The sequence below is a fragment of the Abramis brama genome (genome assembly GCF_963993115.1).
Source record: "Abramis brama genome assembly, chromosome: 10".
In the NCBI taxonomy this organism is placed as follows: domain Eukaryota; kingdom Metazoa; phylum Chordata; class Actinopteri; order Cypriniformes; family Leuciscidae; genus Abramis; species Abramis brama.
In genome coordinates, this window is record NC_139972.1 from 37560021 (window position 1) to 37577369 (window position 17349).

General features: G+C 42.6%; 1 protein-coding gene across 3 annotated transcripts in view; it reads right to left on the reverse strand.

Annotated features, from left to right (window-relative positions):
- Positions 1-17349, reverse strand: part of LOC311090314 (cyclin-dependent kinase-like 1) — a gene marked incomplete at its 5' end in the record, with an annotated part of 116547 nt that overhangs the window by 92469 nt on the left and 6729 nt on the right. For all 3 annotated transcript variants that reach the window (XM_084125566.1, XM_084125565.1, XM_084125567.1), the window contains 2 exons: positions 12292-12348; positions 12423-12505. In XM_084125566.1, coding sequence (XP_083981692.1) covers positions 12292-12348; positions 12423-12505 — 140 coding nt within the window. The remainder of the gene's footprint in view (positions 1-12291; positions 12349-12422; positions 12506-17349) is intronic.

Genomic DNA, 17349 nt, shown 5'->3' on the forward strand with positions numbered 1-17349 from the left:
ACACCTGATGTACTTGTTACATCATAAGAAGAATGGCATCTACGCTAATGTTAGTGTTACTTTTTGGTTGAAGCAGAGGAGGAAGCAGGATCCAAGTGCAGCAATCTTTTATTAAATAAACTCAAAACTTCACAAATACAAACACAGACTCAGACTCAGGACTCAGACTCGGGAACAGAACAACCACCATAGTGCAATGATAAGAACTGCCAAACTGCCCCTGTCCCTGTCCTTGTTCTTGTTTTGAGTTTCATGCCTTGCCATGCCTTTGTTTTATGTTTGATCACATTTTGGAAATAAAGTTGCATTTTGGGTTCACTTCAACTTGCCTCCAGAGGATTCATTCAGAATACTAGACCAACATGGGCCCAGCAATTTATCTCTTCCTCCTCAGCCAAGGAAGCTGTCCTATTGAAGATTACGTGGAGGTGTTTTGTGGGCTTTGTCAGGGATAGACTTTGGTGACGATGTCTTGAAGGACATGTTTCGCCATGGACTGGATGATTGTATTTATTACCGCATGCCTGGCAATACCCCTCACTACACTCTGCCTCAATACATTGACTGTGCCCTTTTATTGAGCGGCTCGTCATTTACTGTAGGCTTTGCGGTTGAGGAGCCGCGCAAGCTCACGGTAACCTCTAAGCCTGAGCCACTTCACGTCATGTCCACTCTAATGTTGGCAACTCCAGTGCTCACACCGCTCATCAGCGCAGTCACGCCAGAGCCTCATCCCATCATGGTCGCTGCCGAGCCTGAGCTTCTTAACGTCAGGCCTACTGAGCCCGAACTTCTTCACGTCAAGCCTGCCCAGCCAGAGATTGTTCACGTGAAGCCTGCCCAGCCAGAGACTGTTCACGTCAAGCCTGCCCAGCCAGAGACTGTTCATGTCATGCCTGCTGTGCCTGTGTTTGTGGAAAAGATGGCCGCCGCGCCTGAGTCAGCTCTGGAAGATGCAGCGCTGATCGTAGTGGCCACATCTATTTTGTGTGATTTTATTTCTTATTGTTTTCTTTTTTTGTTAAACATCTATTTTGTGGGCAGCACACACATCAGCTACAACATGTAAGCCCTCGGCCAAGATGGCCGCCGCCACGCCAGAGCCTCCACCCAATACATTTTTTTTGGGGGGGGGGGGGGCAGTAGGTACCTGATTAAGGCCTCAGAGGCCATGCCTCCTTGGCCCCCTGAACTGTCAGCGCCACCCTGGCCCCCTGAACTGTCGGATCCGCCCTGGCCCATTGCAATACGCCCTGGCTTCCAACACTGAATCCACATATTTATTCCACACTCATCCACATAGTCATTTTAGGCGATTGGTTCTTCCTACCAAGGTTTTTTTCACCAGACTCCAGGTATTCCAGGACCTCTTCCAACTCAGGATCTGCTTGTTGCCGGTCTGCCTTACCCATCCTGTGATTGGCTAAACTGATGTTTCTTACACACAGCCTTCACTGCTTCTGGCAGGATCACAGACAGAACTTTGTCAGTTTCAGCTAAATGATTCAGAGTGAACTGTTTAATTCTCTCCTGTTCTTTTTTAGACTCCAGATCATTCAACACCTGACCGTTTGGACACCTGGACAACCCATCAGCATCCTGGTTTTGGATTTTGAAGTTATACACTGATAACCCAGACAGCCATCTATAACTAGTGGAGTCCAATTTGGTAGAAGTCAGCAGTAAATTCATCCCTGTACAAATAGTCGCTGTACTTGGTGGTAACCGCCCACTTGAGGGCCAGAAGTTTATGGGCAGGATATCTGGCTTCACTCTTAGTTAATCCTCGACTAGCATAAGCAAGAACTCTCAACTGCCCTTCCTGCTCCTCATACAATGCGGCGCCTAAGCCTGTAGTGCTGGCGTTAGTATGTAATATATAGGGCAATCTAGGATCAGCATATCCCAAAACTGGAGCAGTTGTTAATTTATCCACAATTGTCTCACAAGCATCCCATCTGTCTCACAGCTTTTCTTTTGGATCATAGTAATGACAGTTTGCGTCTTTACATCTCCTTCTTTTCTGAATTGGGGAGTATCCAGCCGTAAGGTTGTTGAGTGGCTTGACTATTTTAAAAAGCCCTGAACGAACCTCCTATAATACCCGGCAAATCCCAAGAACAATTTCAGTTCCTTGAGATTCTGTGGCCTTGGCCAGGTTTTAAAGGTCTCAATTTTCGCTGGGTCAGTTTCCACACCCTGTTGAGAAACAATATGTCCCAAATATCGCACTGATGTCTGAAAAAATGAAAAAATTTCAGGCGAGAGTTTCAAGCCATATTCCTTCAGATGGGTAAGGTCCTGCACTAGTTGATGTACGTGCTCTTTGAGGATTTCCAAAAAACAATAAGTTTGTCTATGAAAACTAGCACCTCTTTTCGATTCAGATCACAGAGATACAGCGCTCCATGAGCTGTTGAAAGGTAATGGGAGCATTTGTTATCCATTGCAACATTAATTTTAAACTCCCAGAAACCTTGTGGGCACACAAAGGCTGTCTCGTGTTTATCCGCTTCCTCCATCTCGATCTGGTAGTACCCTGACTTCAAATCCAGAATTGAGAACCACTTTGAAACATGTAACACCGAAAAGACCTCCTCTAAGTTGTAAAGCGCATAGAAATCCTTTATAGTTTGGGAGTTAAGTTTCCTGAAGTCGATGCAAAGGCGTACCAAATTATCCTTCTTCCTCACCACCACTATAGGTGAGGCAAAGGGGGATTCTGATTCACAAATAATTCCAGCAGCCAACAAGTCTTGTAAGTGTTTGCGAACAGCATCCTGTGGGTAAATGGGCCTAGCTCGATGCTAAAAAAGGAGTTTGATGCGATGTCTCACTTTATCTATATGCCCATAGTTTATGTCATGTAAGGCAAATACCTCAGGCACAGTGTTCAACAAAGTTGATACCCGGCTTCTCCACTCTGCTGGTAAAGAGGAATCACCAAAATCAAACTTCATCTGCACGCTGTCAGAGTTCAATCGAGTCTGAGAGGCATCATGTCTTGGCTGCGTCTAAATCACGTGCTAAACTGCGTGCATTTTACAGCTTTTGGTGGAACAGCTGTCATTCTGGGTGTCTTTTCTCATCAATACAGGTAAACTAAAGGAGCGTTTAGGCGGCAAGGTGTACAGTCCACTGGCTACTAATAATCCACCTGGCATAGACAATGTTCCAGGCTGTCCTAATGTTGTCAAGGTTTCTGTAGGACAACGAACAACTCCATCAAGAACAGCCACAGTCCCTGCTGACACAACTTTAGGAGTAGTTCCTTCCAACATCACACATCCCAGGACTTCAGTGCTCATTTGCTTATGTCTAACATCCAGAATTTTGAGTACTTCTCAATATGCATCGAAGGCTGGATTGAGGTTTCCTGGTTTTCCTTGAGCATGTTAGCATAAAGAGCATCAAGGGAGTTTGTTCCCACAAGGAAGGATTTCCTAAGGATTTTTCTAAGGATTTCCTTAGGAAATCTTAGAGTGAGTTCTAAGTAGCCCAAGTAGGGAACTGACTGCCCATTTGCTCCCTCCACTTCAAGTAAAGACTCCAGAGGGTGACTTGAAAGATGATCTTGGTAAAAGGATAGTGGAATAGTGGTTGCTTGGGAACTGGTGTCTAGCAGACAATTCACTGGAGTTCCTTAAATAAACAACTTGGCATTAACTTGATAACTTGGCATAAACAAATACATTTCATTCCAACCAATCCTCTTGGTAACTTTTTCTGCATCACTTCTTAACAACATTTGTTGAACACTCTTCTAGGTTTGTTAGGGCATGTGGGTCTTGCCCCAGTTTCTGTACGTCCTGCTACAGAGACTGCTAGTAGTTTAACTGTGGGGCTGCAACTCAGTTTTTCAAATCCCACTGAGCCTGTTTCTCCCTCAGCTATTGTTGTTTGCTTTCTACTTTGGAGGGATTTGGATCGTTTTCACAATTTACGGCAACATGTCTGTCCTCTCTGCAATGAAAGCAGTAGCCTGGATGAGGTCGAGCTGAGGTCAATCCACCACTACTGACTTTCTTTCTACCAAGTTTGCTTGGGTTGTGAAATTTGCAGAAGGACTTCTAAACCTAGATGTTCTTCCTGGCTGATGTTTCTGTTAATTGACGGTTAATTGAGCTTTTCAATCTGAAACCTATCGCGTTAGTCCAGCAATTTCCTCAGCCTCTGAGCTACTATTCTGAACCTTTTGAGAAACCGCAGCTTCCATGCTTGAACCTGCACGTGTAGTTCAGTCAATTCCTTTTTCAGCAAAGTCACATTCACTGCTTTGGAACAAAGTGGGCTGGCACCTCTGGTGAGTCAATGTCTGGATGGAGGCAAGTAAGGCATCTGATATTTCTGATGTTTGCTTTTTCATGGAGTCTGTTTCAGTGGCTGCTCCGCAGATTACATCATGCGAGTGAACAGACAACTGGTGAGCTGCAGCTCGTGACTTGGAAGGGGCTAGACTTTGTTTAGTCATCCCCAAAATGATTCCTCATCCGATCCTCCTTTGAAGCTTGTCTGTCTTCTGTTCTGACAGTCACTACTAGTTCCGCAAAGGACGGTGGGTTAGTCTTCCTCCTTTCCAGCTGGAGATTGGCGATTAAGCCGTTATCCCAGCACCCTGCAGAACTGCTTCAACAAGCAGCGGTCACGCTTGCTCTCTGCAATGCCACCTCTCCTGTCCGTTGTGCTTAACATCACCTGTAATCGATGCAGGTAGCTGGAAGGCTTTTCTCCCTGATTTTGTAGCATAGTCATAAACTTTGCCAACAACTCTTCCCCATCCTCCACTCCAGCAACTCTAAATACACTGGGGGCGATGACTGTGGACTAACATGTTTGATTACATCAGCAGCAGGTGGAAGCTATCTAGGATTCTCCTTGTATGAGACAAGTCTGAAACAGATAGAACCTGAAAACCAGTTACCTGAGAAACATCTGAGATGCAGGGAGGTATGCTGGGCTGTTACATCACTTTGTCCTCACAAAGTGCTCAACCATGACTCTTTGCACACCAGGAGGATCCATCATATCCATAGTCAGAGCTGGACCCTGCAACCGTGTGGCTAAAGGATTGTTAATTCCCGCACTATTAGGTACAGTATTCATCTCATTCTCCTTGGACAGGTTTTGAGTTTTCTTGCATTCAACACCCAGCAAGGGTATTATGTCATGTCTAACGTTAATCATTCCTCTCTGCTAGATGGAGCTGTTTGCTATAGGTTTAGTTAAATTACCTTTGGAAAAACGTTATTTGTTATGCTTCATAGCAACAATCATGCAAAGCACAGCAGCCATTTTGCAATTCTGAGCAGCAGAGAGATTGTGTGCTTCCTGCATCTGTTTCCAGTTTGTGGTTTAAAGCCCGAGAGAAGCTTTTCTTGTACGTTTATCACTTATTATTGTATATACTTTGTGTCTATATCTTGTTAAAATGTATAAGAAGCATGTTAGGAGTACAGACATTTCAAAAGATTGGTATGTGATCACGTAACAACTACTGTAATTTACCGATGTTAATGTAAACACTGTGTAAAGAGTCATTGTATTTTTGTTGATTTATCTTTAAATAAGTCTTTTTGTATTTCTTTTTCAGTTTCACAAAATAATGTAACAGATTGAGAGAAACAACATGATTGCACTCAAGAAAGTCAAGTAAAGATGAAATACTTCATCTGAGTGGTCATTGAAGCCTCTTCATTACTTGATAAAATGTTTAGCTATCTGTATACGCATGCCCAACGCATATGCATGCAGAGCACAAAATAGTAAAAAATCAACATCACGACGGGCAGAAGACAACACTTCTGAGAAGGACAGCTATCGAATTATTCCACCCATCACAACTGACTCAAGATGGATGTTAAAGAGAAAGCTGAAGAGCAACAGCTGACCATATCACATCTCACTCAGTCAACTGGAAACCAGATCGGTGATATCTGCATCTTCCAAGAGTTCAAGATCGTCCACAGCAAGTATGGCAGCAACCAAAGCACGAGCTAAAGCAGAAGCAGTGAGAGGACGTACAAACTTTGTGGAAAGAGAGGCTGAGGTACTGCTAGAAAAGGCTAAACTGGAATCTGAACTGTTGTCACTAAAGCATAAAAAGGAGTTTGCAGCGGCAGAGGCTGAGTTTCTTAAAGTGGCTGCAGCAGAGATTGAGTCAGAAGAAATGAAAATGGCGACTGACGTCACAGCGTTTCCACAGGAGACCACTGAAAAATGTAAAATGACTATGTGGACAAGTCTTTCTGGATCAAGTTTTCACTATCTCCCTCATGTTAAAGCAGAGCTTGACTCCCATAATCACAAACAGTTCATGATCCCGCCTGCGCTGCCCACACTGTAAAACCTAACAGTTGTATGTACTAAATCAAATTGAGTTCAGTGCACTCAAATAGTACTGAAAGTTATGTGGACACAATGACTGAAACAGAACTCAAACTGAATGAGTTATAGAACATTTCTAGATCCCCGCACGATAATTGTATAATAATTGTATAATTAAGTGATTAATTAAGTGATGATTGAGCATTAGTGATGAACTCCTGCTGTTAACAAGCAGAATCACTGAAGGAAAGAGAAACACAAAAACTACAACTGACTTCCAGCTTAGTTGAAATCAACTGAAGATAGAATATTTTAAAACTCTCAAGATCTCAGCAGAGGATGATTAAACAACTCCACAAACAGCATTACCAGCTTCCCAAAAAAAAAAAAAAAACCTGACCTTGAACAGACAAGGTCACAAAATAATCATCAATATCTTACAAAAACATACAATAAAGCTTTTAACTCATGAAAGTTAATTACTCATCGTACATCATACATTTTACAAAGAACTTGAATATCTTGAATATACACATACATGTATTCTTCAAATAAAGAATATTTTCTTTATATATGCAATGTCTGTGATTATTTTTTTCAACATAACACTCATTAATATATGACTGACCCCTTCTCGTCACATAATTGATCACATAGTTTGCAGTTATTTATCAAATACAGCATTAGCTAACATTTGTTTCATATATTAACCTTTCTCATATACTTTATTTCTTTTGCTGTCCTCTTACACACTAATAACAATATAATTAATAACAATTAATAAAGCAAACTGACTTACCAAGGAGATCGTTAAACTCACAGAAAATTCCAGAGAGGCATAGGTGTATCTCGTCTCCTTTATTCTTTTTCTTTTTAATCAAAAAGTGATAATCACTGTGATATTTATAAGTTGAATGTGCATTTTACTCAATTGGCAACATCTCAATGTCATTCATAATTAATGCAAAAAAAGTTTTTCATTTCACTCATAAAAATCCATTGATAGAAATCATCTAGGAGGCTTTATTTTTCCACGGGGCATCAATGTTCATCAGGAAATCCGTGCACGAGAGAGAGAGCTGCCTCTGACTCCACGCATAAACCTCGTGCAAAACCCGGAAATCAATTTTTCTGCTGCGCCACATTCTGCGCTCGCATTGGCCAGTTTCGAGTTCAAAACTGATCACCATTGGCCACATTAATAACCAAGTGAAAATATATATTTTATAAAAGTAATATTTCCTTTTATAAATTAATTTATTTTAAATAGTTTTCAAAGGTCTTCACATTATTACATTATTAAATTAATCACCTTCTTTTTTCTGTTACTCCCTGGTAACCCTGGGTTAGTTACCTTAATTTTTATGAATCCTAAAGATTTTAAAAACATATTTGTCTAGTTGAGACATGGCTGAGTGTATTGCTGTCCAATTAAAACAAAGAGACAATTTTATTTGTCTTTTTCTACATAATACACAAACAATGCTTTCATGCAGAGACACTAAAGCACCCATATTACATGTGAAAAGGGACATGGCCATGGTTTTACTGTATTATGGTCTACTTGAGCCGTGATGCTTGGACTCTGATAATTGCCGTTGGTGGTTATAGTTTTATTTTGTTGTTGTTGTTGTCTTGGTTCCCTTTCCATATACGGTTCACTCGCATTGCGTCTGCTATTAGCCGACGCTTATGGGGAAAACTCCTGTTTTCTTTGAATTCTGAAGCCTGATTGGTTCACGTCTGTGCAGTGGCACAGACAAATGGCATTTCAGCCCCCCAAATGTCTTCTTCTTCAGCTGTTTTCTCTAAAGTCGACGGTGTCGATGAAAAATTAAACACGAAGCTACCCCCAGTAGAAGAAGCTGTCCGCCTCAGCCCGCCTACGGCGATCAGTTGGAAGGCCAAGTCTGGTCATCCAACCAAGCCTTTTCCTTAAATGTTTTACAGAAAAACACTGTTATTTTACAGCTATTTCCTGGATTATTACGATCAAACACCTTCACTGTAAAAAAATCCCATAAAAAAACAGTCAAATGACTGTCAGCAACGGCTGCCATAAAAAAAACGTAAAATTAATGTAAAATATCCTAATTTTAAATAAGTGCAAAATACTTTTACAGAAATCTTAAATTAATCTTTTTTAACAGAAACACAGTTATTTCACATTTATTTTCTGAATTTTTTACTGAAAAACATTTTAATTAATTACATTTAATTACAGTTAATTACATGCATGGTTTGCTGTGACTATACGTCACTGTATCAGCAATTACACAGTTACTGTCAGTTAAATAAAGCAACATGCAGCATATTATCAGTGTTTCTTTGCTCATCCTGAACTGAAGCTCAGGCTCTACTCTTCAATACAATGGTGACACACAAAACACACCATACAGAAACACTTTAAACCCCAACAGAACATTAAACACAACAGATCTCTCAGGATCTCAGCATCTTCACTTATTACAATCCAGACTTTATTTCTTTCATACTAACATTCTTATTGGGAATTAACAGAGGTTTAGAAGTTGAAGTTTTATTGAAAAGAATAAAGTTTGATGTCACCATGATGGAGATCAGTGTTTGCTTTAGTTGGGCTCTTGACCTTTTAGTTTTTAACACGAGTTTTTCTCTGGCTGCTTACCGTAGCTGCCAGTCATTTGACCGAAAGCGGTCATATAGGGATTGTCAAAGTTTTTTTTTTTTTTTTTTTTCCGTCACCTACTGAATTTTCCGTCAACGATACCAGGGACACCGAAGCACCGGGTAACATGAAATTTGGAGGGCATGTAGCCCCACTAGACTTTTACGGAAAAATTTCGTTTGGTCCCCGGGGGCCACTCCCCCCCCCGAGCTGGGGCCCCCCAAACCCCAAAAATGCAGTTTTTCCTACATAACTACCTGAACCGTGGCACCGAGGATGACGAATTTTTTATGGTATGTTGGTCTTAAGGGCCCACATCAACCTAGCCCATAATCGACTGTCAAAGTTTTTTTTTTTTTTTTTTCCCGTCACCTACTGAATTTTCCGTCAACGATACCAGGGACACCGAAACACCGGGGAACATGAAATTTTGTGGGCATGTAGCCCCACTAGACTTTTACGGAAAAATTTCGTTTGGTCCCCGGGGGCCACTCCCCCCCCCGAGCTGGGGCCCCCCAAACCCCAAAAATGCAGTTTTTCCTACATAACTACCTGAACCGTGGCACCGAGGATGACGAATTTTTTATGGTATGTTGGTCTTAAGGGCCCACATCAACCTAGCCCATAATCGACTGTCAAAGTTTTTTTTTTTTTTTTTTTCCGTCATCTACTGAATTTTTCGTCAACGATACCAGGGACACCGAAACACCGGGGAACATGAAATTTTGTGGGCATGTAGCCCCACTAGACTTTTACGGAAAAATTTCGTTTGGTCCCCGGGGGCCACTCCCCCCCCGAGCTGGGCCCCCCCAAACCCCAAAAATGCAGTTTTTCCTACATAACTACCTGAACCGTGGCACCGAGGATGAAGAAATTTTTATGGTATGTTGGTCTTAAGGGCCCACATCAACCTAGCCCATAATCACTCATTTGTGATTTACGCCACTCCCATAAAAAATTAAAATGCAATATTATTCTGCTTTAATCGCCCCTATCTTCAGTTGAGATGTTCAGAACTGCACCATATTTCATGTGTATGATTAACTTGACATCCTCTGGGGGTATGCTAAGTTTCGTAGAATTTCATCCATGGGGGGGTATAAAATAAATTCATTTATGTGCACATTTAGTGACTGTACACTCATCGGCCTGTAGATGGTGGTGTTGAGCGAAGGGTTGCTGGTTTAGGATGATACAGTCACACACACACATGCAGGAATACAAACAAACGCAAGCATGCACACACACTGACATCCACACGCACAGACACACAGCCATACACACACATACAAATCCACATGCACAGACACACACACACGCGCACACACATGTACGCACGCATACATACACGCACACAGACACACACACACAGACACACACATACACAAACACACACACACACACACATACACACACACACACACACACACACACACACACACACACACACACACACACAGACAGACATGCACATACTACTACTTTTTTTAGGTATATACATAAACACGCAATACAGCCAAATTGCTCCACGTCATTTATTTTTGTGGAAAGCCAGTGCAGGCCTGAGCGGCGGTCATATTTTGTACCGCCATGCGGTACATCTAGTTCAGGAAATAGCTGTAAAATAACAGTGTTTTTCAGTTTATTTAATTTAGGATGTTTTACAGTTTTTTGGGGGGCTGACAGTCATTTGACCATTTTATCATTTAACTGTTTTGTTACTGTTTAATTACAGATTATATTTGTAATTTTACATACATTTTTATGTAATTTAAGAAAACAGAAAAAATACTGTTTGAAAAAAACAATACATTTTCTGTATAAAAAATGTGAATTACTGTAATTTGTCATTAATGTCACAATACCTAAAATAACTTAAAATTTTTTTCATTTTACAGATATTATTTGTAATTTTACAGTGTTTTGAGTACAGTTTAAAATTAAAGAAAATGATCGTCAAAAAATCACAGTTATTTTCTGTAAAATTAGGATATTTGTTTTACAGTGCAGGCCAGCCTCAGTGCCTGTCCAGCTCCAACCAGGAGCAGAGCCTGAATCTAAGCCACGCTACCCATTTCCAAAGCAACAGGGCCCCTGTCCCAAGCTAGAGCTAGAGCTTGTGCAGCCAAAGCAGTCCTAATACATCAGGACGGCGGAAGAGAGGGTTATATGCACGGGGCAACTCACTCCCAGGGTGACCCATGGCTGTGTCAAGGCCTTGGTCCCTTGGACATCTCCTTGTTTCTACCAGGATGGGACGATGCTGGGCCCTGTCTCTAGGAGGAAAGTGGTCGTGACAGACCAAGACAGGCTGGGGCGCCCCCGACGGCAGAATAGCCTTCAACTTATGGGCGATGAAATGATGATGAAATGCACATCAACCATCTGGAAATGATGGTGGTAATTTTGGCCTTGAAGGAGTTAATGTCAGAACTCAGGCGCCATCATGTCCTGGTCCGCTCGGAGAAAAGGACGGTGTTGCATTCCTTAACCACCAAGGAGGTACCCAGTCTTGCCCTCTTCACAGATTGGCGAACCGGCTTCTGGAACCTTCCTGCCTTGATTTTGGCACCAACGACATTACTGGCCAAAAAAAGGGTATGTGCCAAAAGTGCTCTCCACCCAGTTCAGAACGTAGGTGATAGCACTGTTAGCTCTACTGCTCGCAGAAAGTGATCAGGCACCCCATCCACTCTGTCCCGAGAGTGTATATTGAGCGCTCAGGCCAGTTTCGGCAATCAGAGCAGCTGTTTGTTTGCTTCGGAGGTTGCAGCAAAGGACTTCCAATCTCAAAGCAGACTTTCCAGATGGATTGTGGAATCTCCATCGCAGATATCTGTGTGGCGAGGTTGTCCTTGCCATCCACATTTATCAGATTTTATAACCTGGACATCCCTGTTCTTCAAGCTAAAAGCAGACGCAATGCTCGTTCCGGTAATCTCAGGGAACCAGGGTTATGTGTGTAACCATAGTGATTTTGAGAGCAGAATTTAGTGAGGATATTATCCTCAATTTACCAAAATTTTTTATTCTGTTATTATTAACTCACTCATGTTATGCATTTACATTTATATATTCAGTAAATGCTTTTTATAAACGACTTACATTTCATTCAAGATGTACATTTAATCAGTTAATGCATTCCTTGGGAATCAGTCTTCTGATCTAGGCATTGTTAGTGTCATGCTCTACTGTTTGACTGCCATTCATGATGTTTACACACCATTTCTGAATTAAGCTGCGACCTTTGGCAGAGGTTAAGAATGTCACTGTCTGTGAAAAAGTGGTATATGATACTTATGTCTGTATTGACATCTCACCTTCATCACAGTAATAGCATGAGGAGAAACATCATGAAACCTTTTCTCTAGCGGCTCCTATAACAACAACATCAAATTTAGTTACCTTTCACAATTATTATTTTTTTATTAAGTGTAGGTATTTATGTTACCATGGTATCAGGCTCGGGGATGCTGACTCCGCTAAAGAAGACATTGGACCGGAACACCTGCTGATGACGTGGGATCAAGTCACCTATCAGGGGGTCAAAGTTTAGATGTTAGGAGCCCATGTATAACTGGCTTTTTATAGAGATTTAGACTAAACTTTAGTCATACAATTGACCTCTATTGGAGATTTCTCCAGCTATGGAGAAAAGGACCTGGCTGCAGCCTGCAGATGCACCCCCATACCTACTCTGATTGGCTCCATCGTCTTTCATAGCTATACATGATAGAAAATGTGTTCATAGTTGGTGTAGGAAGGAGTATGTCATTTAAAAAAACTGGAAAAGCTGTGCGGTTTCACAAAGTTTCATTAGCCTGTAACTCGCAATGTCCCTGAAATGATTGTTTTAGTAAATTAAGCTGGTCTTTAGACTAACACACGAACGACCCCACAACATTTTAAAAAAGGAATTGGTTGATTATCCACAACAGGAGGGTCAGGTCTTCAGTTAGAGGAATGAATTATGAATTAGGCTAAATAATTTATTTATCATTTTGATTATTTCTTATCACCATAGTATGAGAAAGGAAAATGAAAAGGATGTATCAGTATAGTTATCAGTAACATGACAAGACATACTCATAGTTATAGAAGGTGTTACACCTTATTTCAGAAAAAGAACCTGTTCCTCGTTATTTTAAAGTGACGAAATCGAGAATTTTTTATCTGTACCTGCCACGATTCAGAAAGAAAGCGCCTGAAGTCTGTTGCTATAGTAATGAACGCATCTTTCACGTGCATTTGACTGACAGATAAACAGCGTGTTTTTATTTCAGTGCCGTTGTTAATGTTGTGGTTATTTCAGCAAACAGTTTAATGAAAAACTTAATGAGTATTTTTATATTATGTTACATTATGTTTTTACATCATGTTTTTGCTAAGTCCATGCAATAAATGCACGTCCTTGAATAAGCGATGTTTCCATTTCAGGTGCGGCCAAAATTAGATTTGAAAACATCACATTTCGAATAATTGTCAAATTGCTCAAATTGTCTCATAAAATCTCACAGCCCCATGGTCAAATATTGTGATTCACTTTATGAAGTATTAAATCGAGATCTCCGAGAACAGTTTCATGACCACATTTTTTTAACTGATTCTTTTAAATCACTGGTTCACACTAAATAACATTCATTTGTGAATTCGACTGATCTACAAGATTAAACTTGCAGTAGCTAACAACTCAGTGATTCAATGATACGTACAAAGAGAGTTAACAAAGATCTTTCTCAGATTAAGTTGTCTCAGATTCTCAGATTAAGTTGTCTCAGATTCTCAGATTAAGTGTGCTAGACTGAGCTCAAACTATTTAAATTTATGTAAATTCTATCTTATTTATGTGGCATTAGACATTAGATTAGATCTCTCTCTCTCTCTCTCTCTCTCTCTCTCTCTCTCTCTCTCTCTCTCTCTCTCTCTCTCTCTCCTTTTCCCAGCTGATCATCATCGCAATCAGTGACATCGCAAATGACAAGGGATTACTGGCGAGCGCTACTGCTTTTTACCCATCGCCGAAGACTCGCACCACCTTTTCTGCCATCCTCCGCTGACCTGGTTCCACAGCCTCTTGCATGGCCCTCATCGATTCAGAAGCTGAGGGAAGTTTCGTTAATGAGACATGGGCGCTCGAACAGGGCATTCCCTTAGTTGATCTAGAGAATCCTACCACGGTCTTTGCCCTTGATGGCAGTGTACTCTCTAAGGTCTGTCGAACCACCGTCCCAGTGAGTCTCACCATCTCGGGCAAACATCAAGAGCAATTTCTTTTTTAATTTTTCAATCTCCTTTTACTCCTGTTGTTTTGGGTCATCCTTGGTTAGCGCAGCATAACCCACAGATTAACTGGGTAAAGGGGACTATCCTTTCTTGGAATTTATCTTGTTATGTTGAATGTTTAGTATCTGCTGTCCCTGCTGTTTCCTCTGTTTCTGTATTTCAGGAGGAACCTGGTGATTTGTCAGGAGTGCCTAAGAAGTACCACGATCTGCAAGCAGTGTTCAGTCGTTCCTGGGCCTCATCGACCTTATGACTGCAGTATTGATCTCCTCCCAGGTACCACTCAACCTCGCGGAAGGTTATATTCCTTGTCGGCGCAGGAGCGCGAGGCACTCGAGAAATATCTCACTGACTCTCTCGCTCTCCTCCTCTCCCGCCGGGGCGAGTTCTTCTTTGTGAAAAAGAAAGACGGTTATTTGCATCCCTGCATTGATTATTGAGGGTTGAATGACATAACTGTCAAGAACCGGTATCCTTTACCACTTATGTCATCAGCCTTCGAGATCTTGCAGGGAGCAAAGATTTTCGCAAAGTTGGATCTCTGCAACGCTTATCATTTAGTATGCATAAATGAGGGAGAGGAGTGGAAAACAGCATTTAATACACCTCTAGGGCACTTCAAATACTGGGTTTTACCGCTCAGGCTCGTCAACGCTCCTGCCGTCTTCCAGGTTCTTGTAAATGATGTTTCGAGAGACATGCTTAATATTTTCGTTTTTGTTTACCTGGATGACATACTTATTTTCTCCCCGTCTCTCCAAGTGCACGTGCAGCACGTTCGGAGAAGTGTATGTTCCATGCCCAGTCTGTTACATTCCTTGGTTTGGTCGTGTCGGCGGAAGGGATCAGTATGGACCCCGCTAAAGTACGAGCCGTCACGGAATCTCCAGTTCCCGAATCTCGAGTAGCGCTCCAACGATTTTTGGGGTTAGCCAATTTTTATCGTCGCTTTATCAGAATCTTCAGCCAGGTTGCCGTCCCCCTGACAGCGCTCACTTCGGTCAAGTCTCGTTTTGCTTGGTCCGAAGTGACCCAGACCGCTTTTGAGCGCCTCAAGACTCTATTCACCACCACACCGATTTTAATCACTCCTAAAAAGAGACAATTCATTGTCAAAGTGGATGCTTCGGATATAGTCGAGGGGGAGGTGCTTTCGCAGTGCTCTCCGCTCGACGATAAGGTTCATCCATGCGCATTCTTTTTTCATCGGCTCTCACCCACGGAACACAATTATGACGTGAGGAACTGTGAACTGCTGGCTATCCGTTTAGCCTTGGGGGACTGGCATCAGTGGTTGGAGGGGGCGACCGTTCCATTCATAGTTTGGACTGACCATAGAAACCTCGAGTATATTTGGTCAGCTAAGAGGCTGAATGCTCGACAGGCTCGCTGGGCACTTTTCTTTGGTCATTTAGAGTTCATAATTTCTTACAGGCCCGGTTCTAAAAATGTTAAACCAGACGCCCTCTCACGTCAATTCTGCTCGTCAGAAAGCGCTTCGACCAAGGAGAGAATTTTATCTCATGATTGTGTGGTCAGAGCTACTATCTGGGGAGTAGAGAGATTAGTAAGACGGGCCTTCACTCACGTCACTAGACCGTGGCGCTGTCCTGAGGAGTAGTTATTTGTCCCTGAATTTGTGCATCCAGCCGTCCTCCGGTGGGGTCACTCCTCCAAACTGGTTGCTCATCCTGGGGTGAGGGGTACTCTCGCCACCATCCGCTAAAGATTTTGGTGTCCCATGAGAGAACGTGATATCCGTCGTTTTGTTGCATCCTGTTCTGTCTGCACTCAGACTAAGTCTAGTCATTCTCCGCCCGCTGGCCAACTCAGACCCCTTACCATCATCTCGCCCGTGGTCTCATTACGCCCTAGATTTTGTTACGGGACTTCCACCGTCAGCAGGGAATACTGTAATCCTGACGGTCATTGATCGTTTTTCTAAAGCAGCACACTTTATTCCGCTTCCTAAGCTCCCTTCTGCCAAAGAGACGGCACAGGCTGTGGTCAATCATGTCTTTAAGCTCCATGGGCTCCCCTCTGATGTTGTTTCAGACAGGGGACTCCAGTTTGTCTCTCAGTTCTGGAGGGAATTCTGCCGCCACCCACAAACTAACGGGCAAGCCGAACGGGCCAACCAAATTCTCAGACATATGCTCCGTAGTCTGGTGTTCCAGAATCCCTCGTCCTGGTCTGGGCAGCTACCTTGGGCTGAGTATCCCCGTTTATTTGTTGCCTTGGTTACCAACCTCCTCTATTCTCGTCTCAGGATTCCGAGGCCTCCGTTCCCTCGATGCAAGCGTTTATTCAACGGTGCAAACGCACCTGGAGAAGGGTGCGAACTGCCCTCCCTTTGTCGTTCCAAAGCACACACTCGACGCGCTGCCAATTGACGTTGCATCAGGGCTCCTAGATATGTTAGCGGCCAGAAGGTGAAGTTAGCACCTCCTGCAAGTTAGCACCTCGTTTCACTGAACCTTTTCCCATCGTTAAGGTTCTTAGTCCGGTAGTTGTTGAACTCAAATTGTCTCGTGATCTATGCTGTGTCCAACCTGTATTCCATGTATCTTGCATTAAACCAGTTACCTTCTACTCAGCTAACCAACTTCTGGAGAACCTTGTCTTGTCCTGTCTGCGTGTTTGTTTAGACTGTTCTCTGCCCAGCCATCCTGCTGCTCGTGGTCTCCAACCTCACCGCTACCTGCATATCTGCAACTACTGGCCTAAGACTGTCATCCTCGCTGACCACTGTTACCCAGCTCGGGGACCTCTGGTGTTGTTTTTCACCAGCCAAGTTATCGACTTTTGTGTTTATCAGTTCTGCGTCCGCCTGATGGCTGACTGCTTTTGTTCCCTTTTCTATTAAACTTTGTTTCTGTACCTGCCTTCGCTCTTGGGTCCTCTGTTTATCCTGACACTCTTTTACAGTTTTGTAACTTGATTGATGACATTCGCTCATCAATCCATGCACTACTCTGACCTACACCAACTACGAATGCAACATGTATGCCTAGACGAATGTGCCAATCAAGTGTGGGGCGGAGCGACACATGCAGCTCCATCCCAGGTGTAGCCCCGTCCCGATCTGCAGGCTG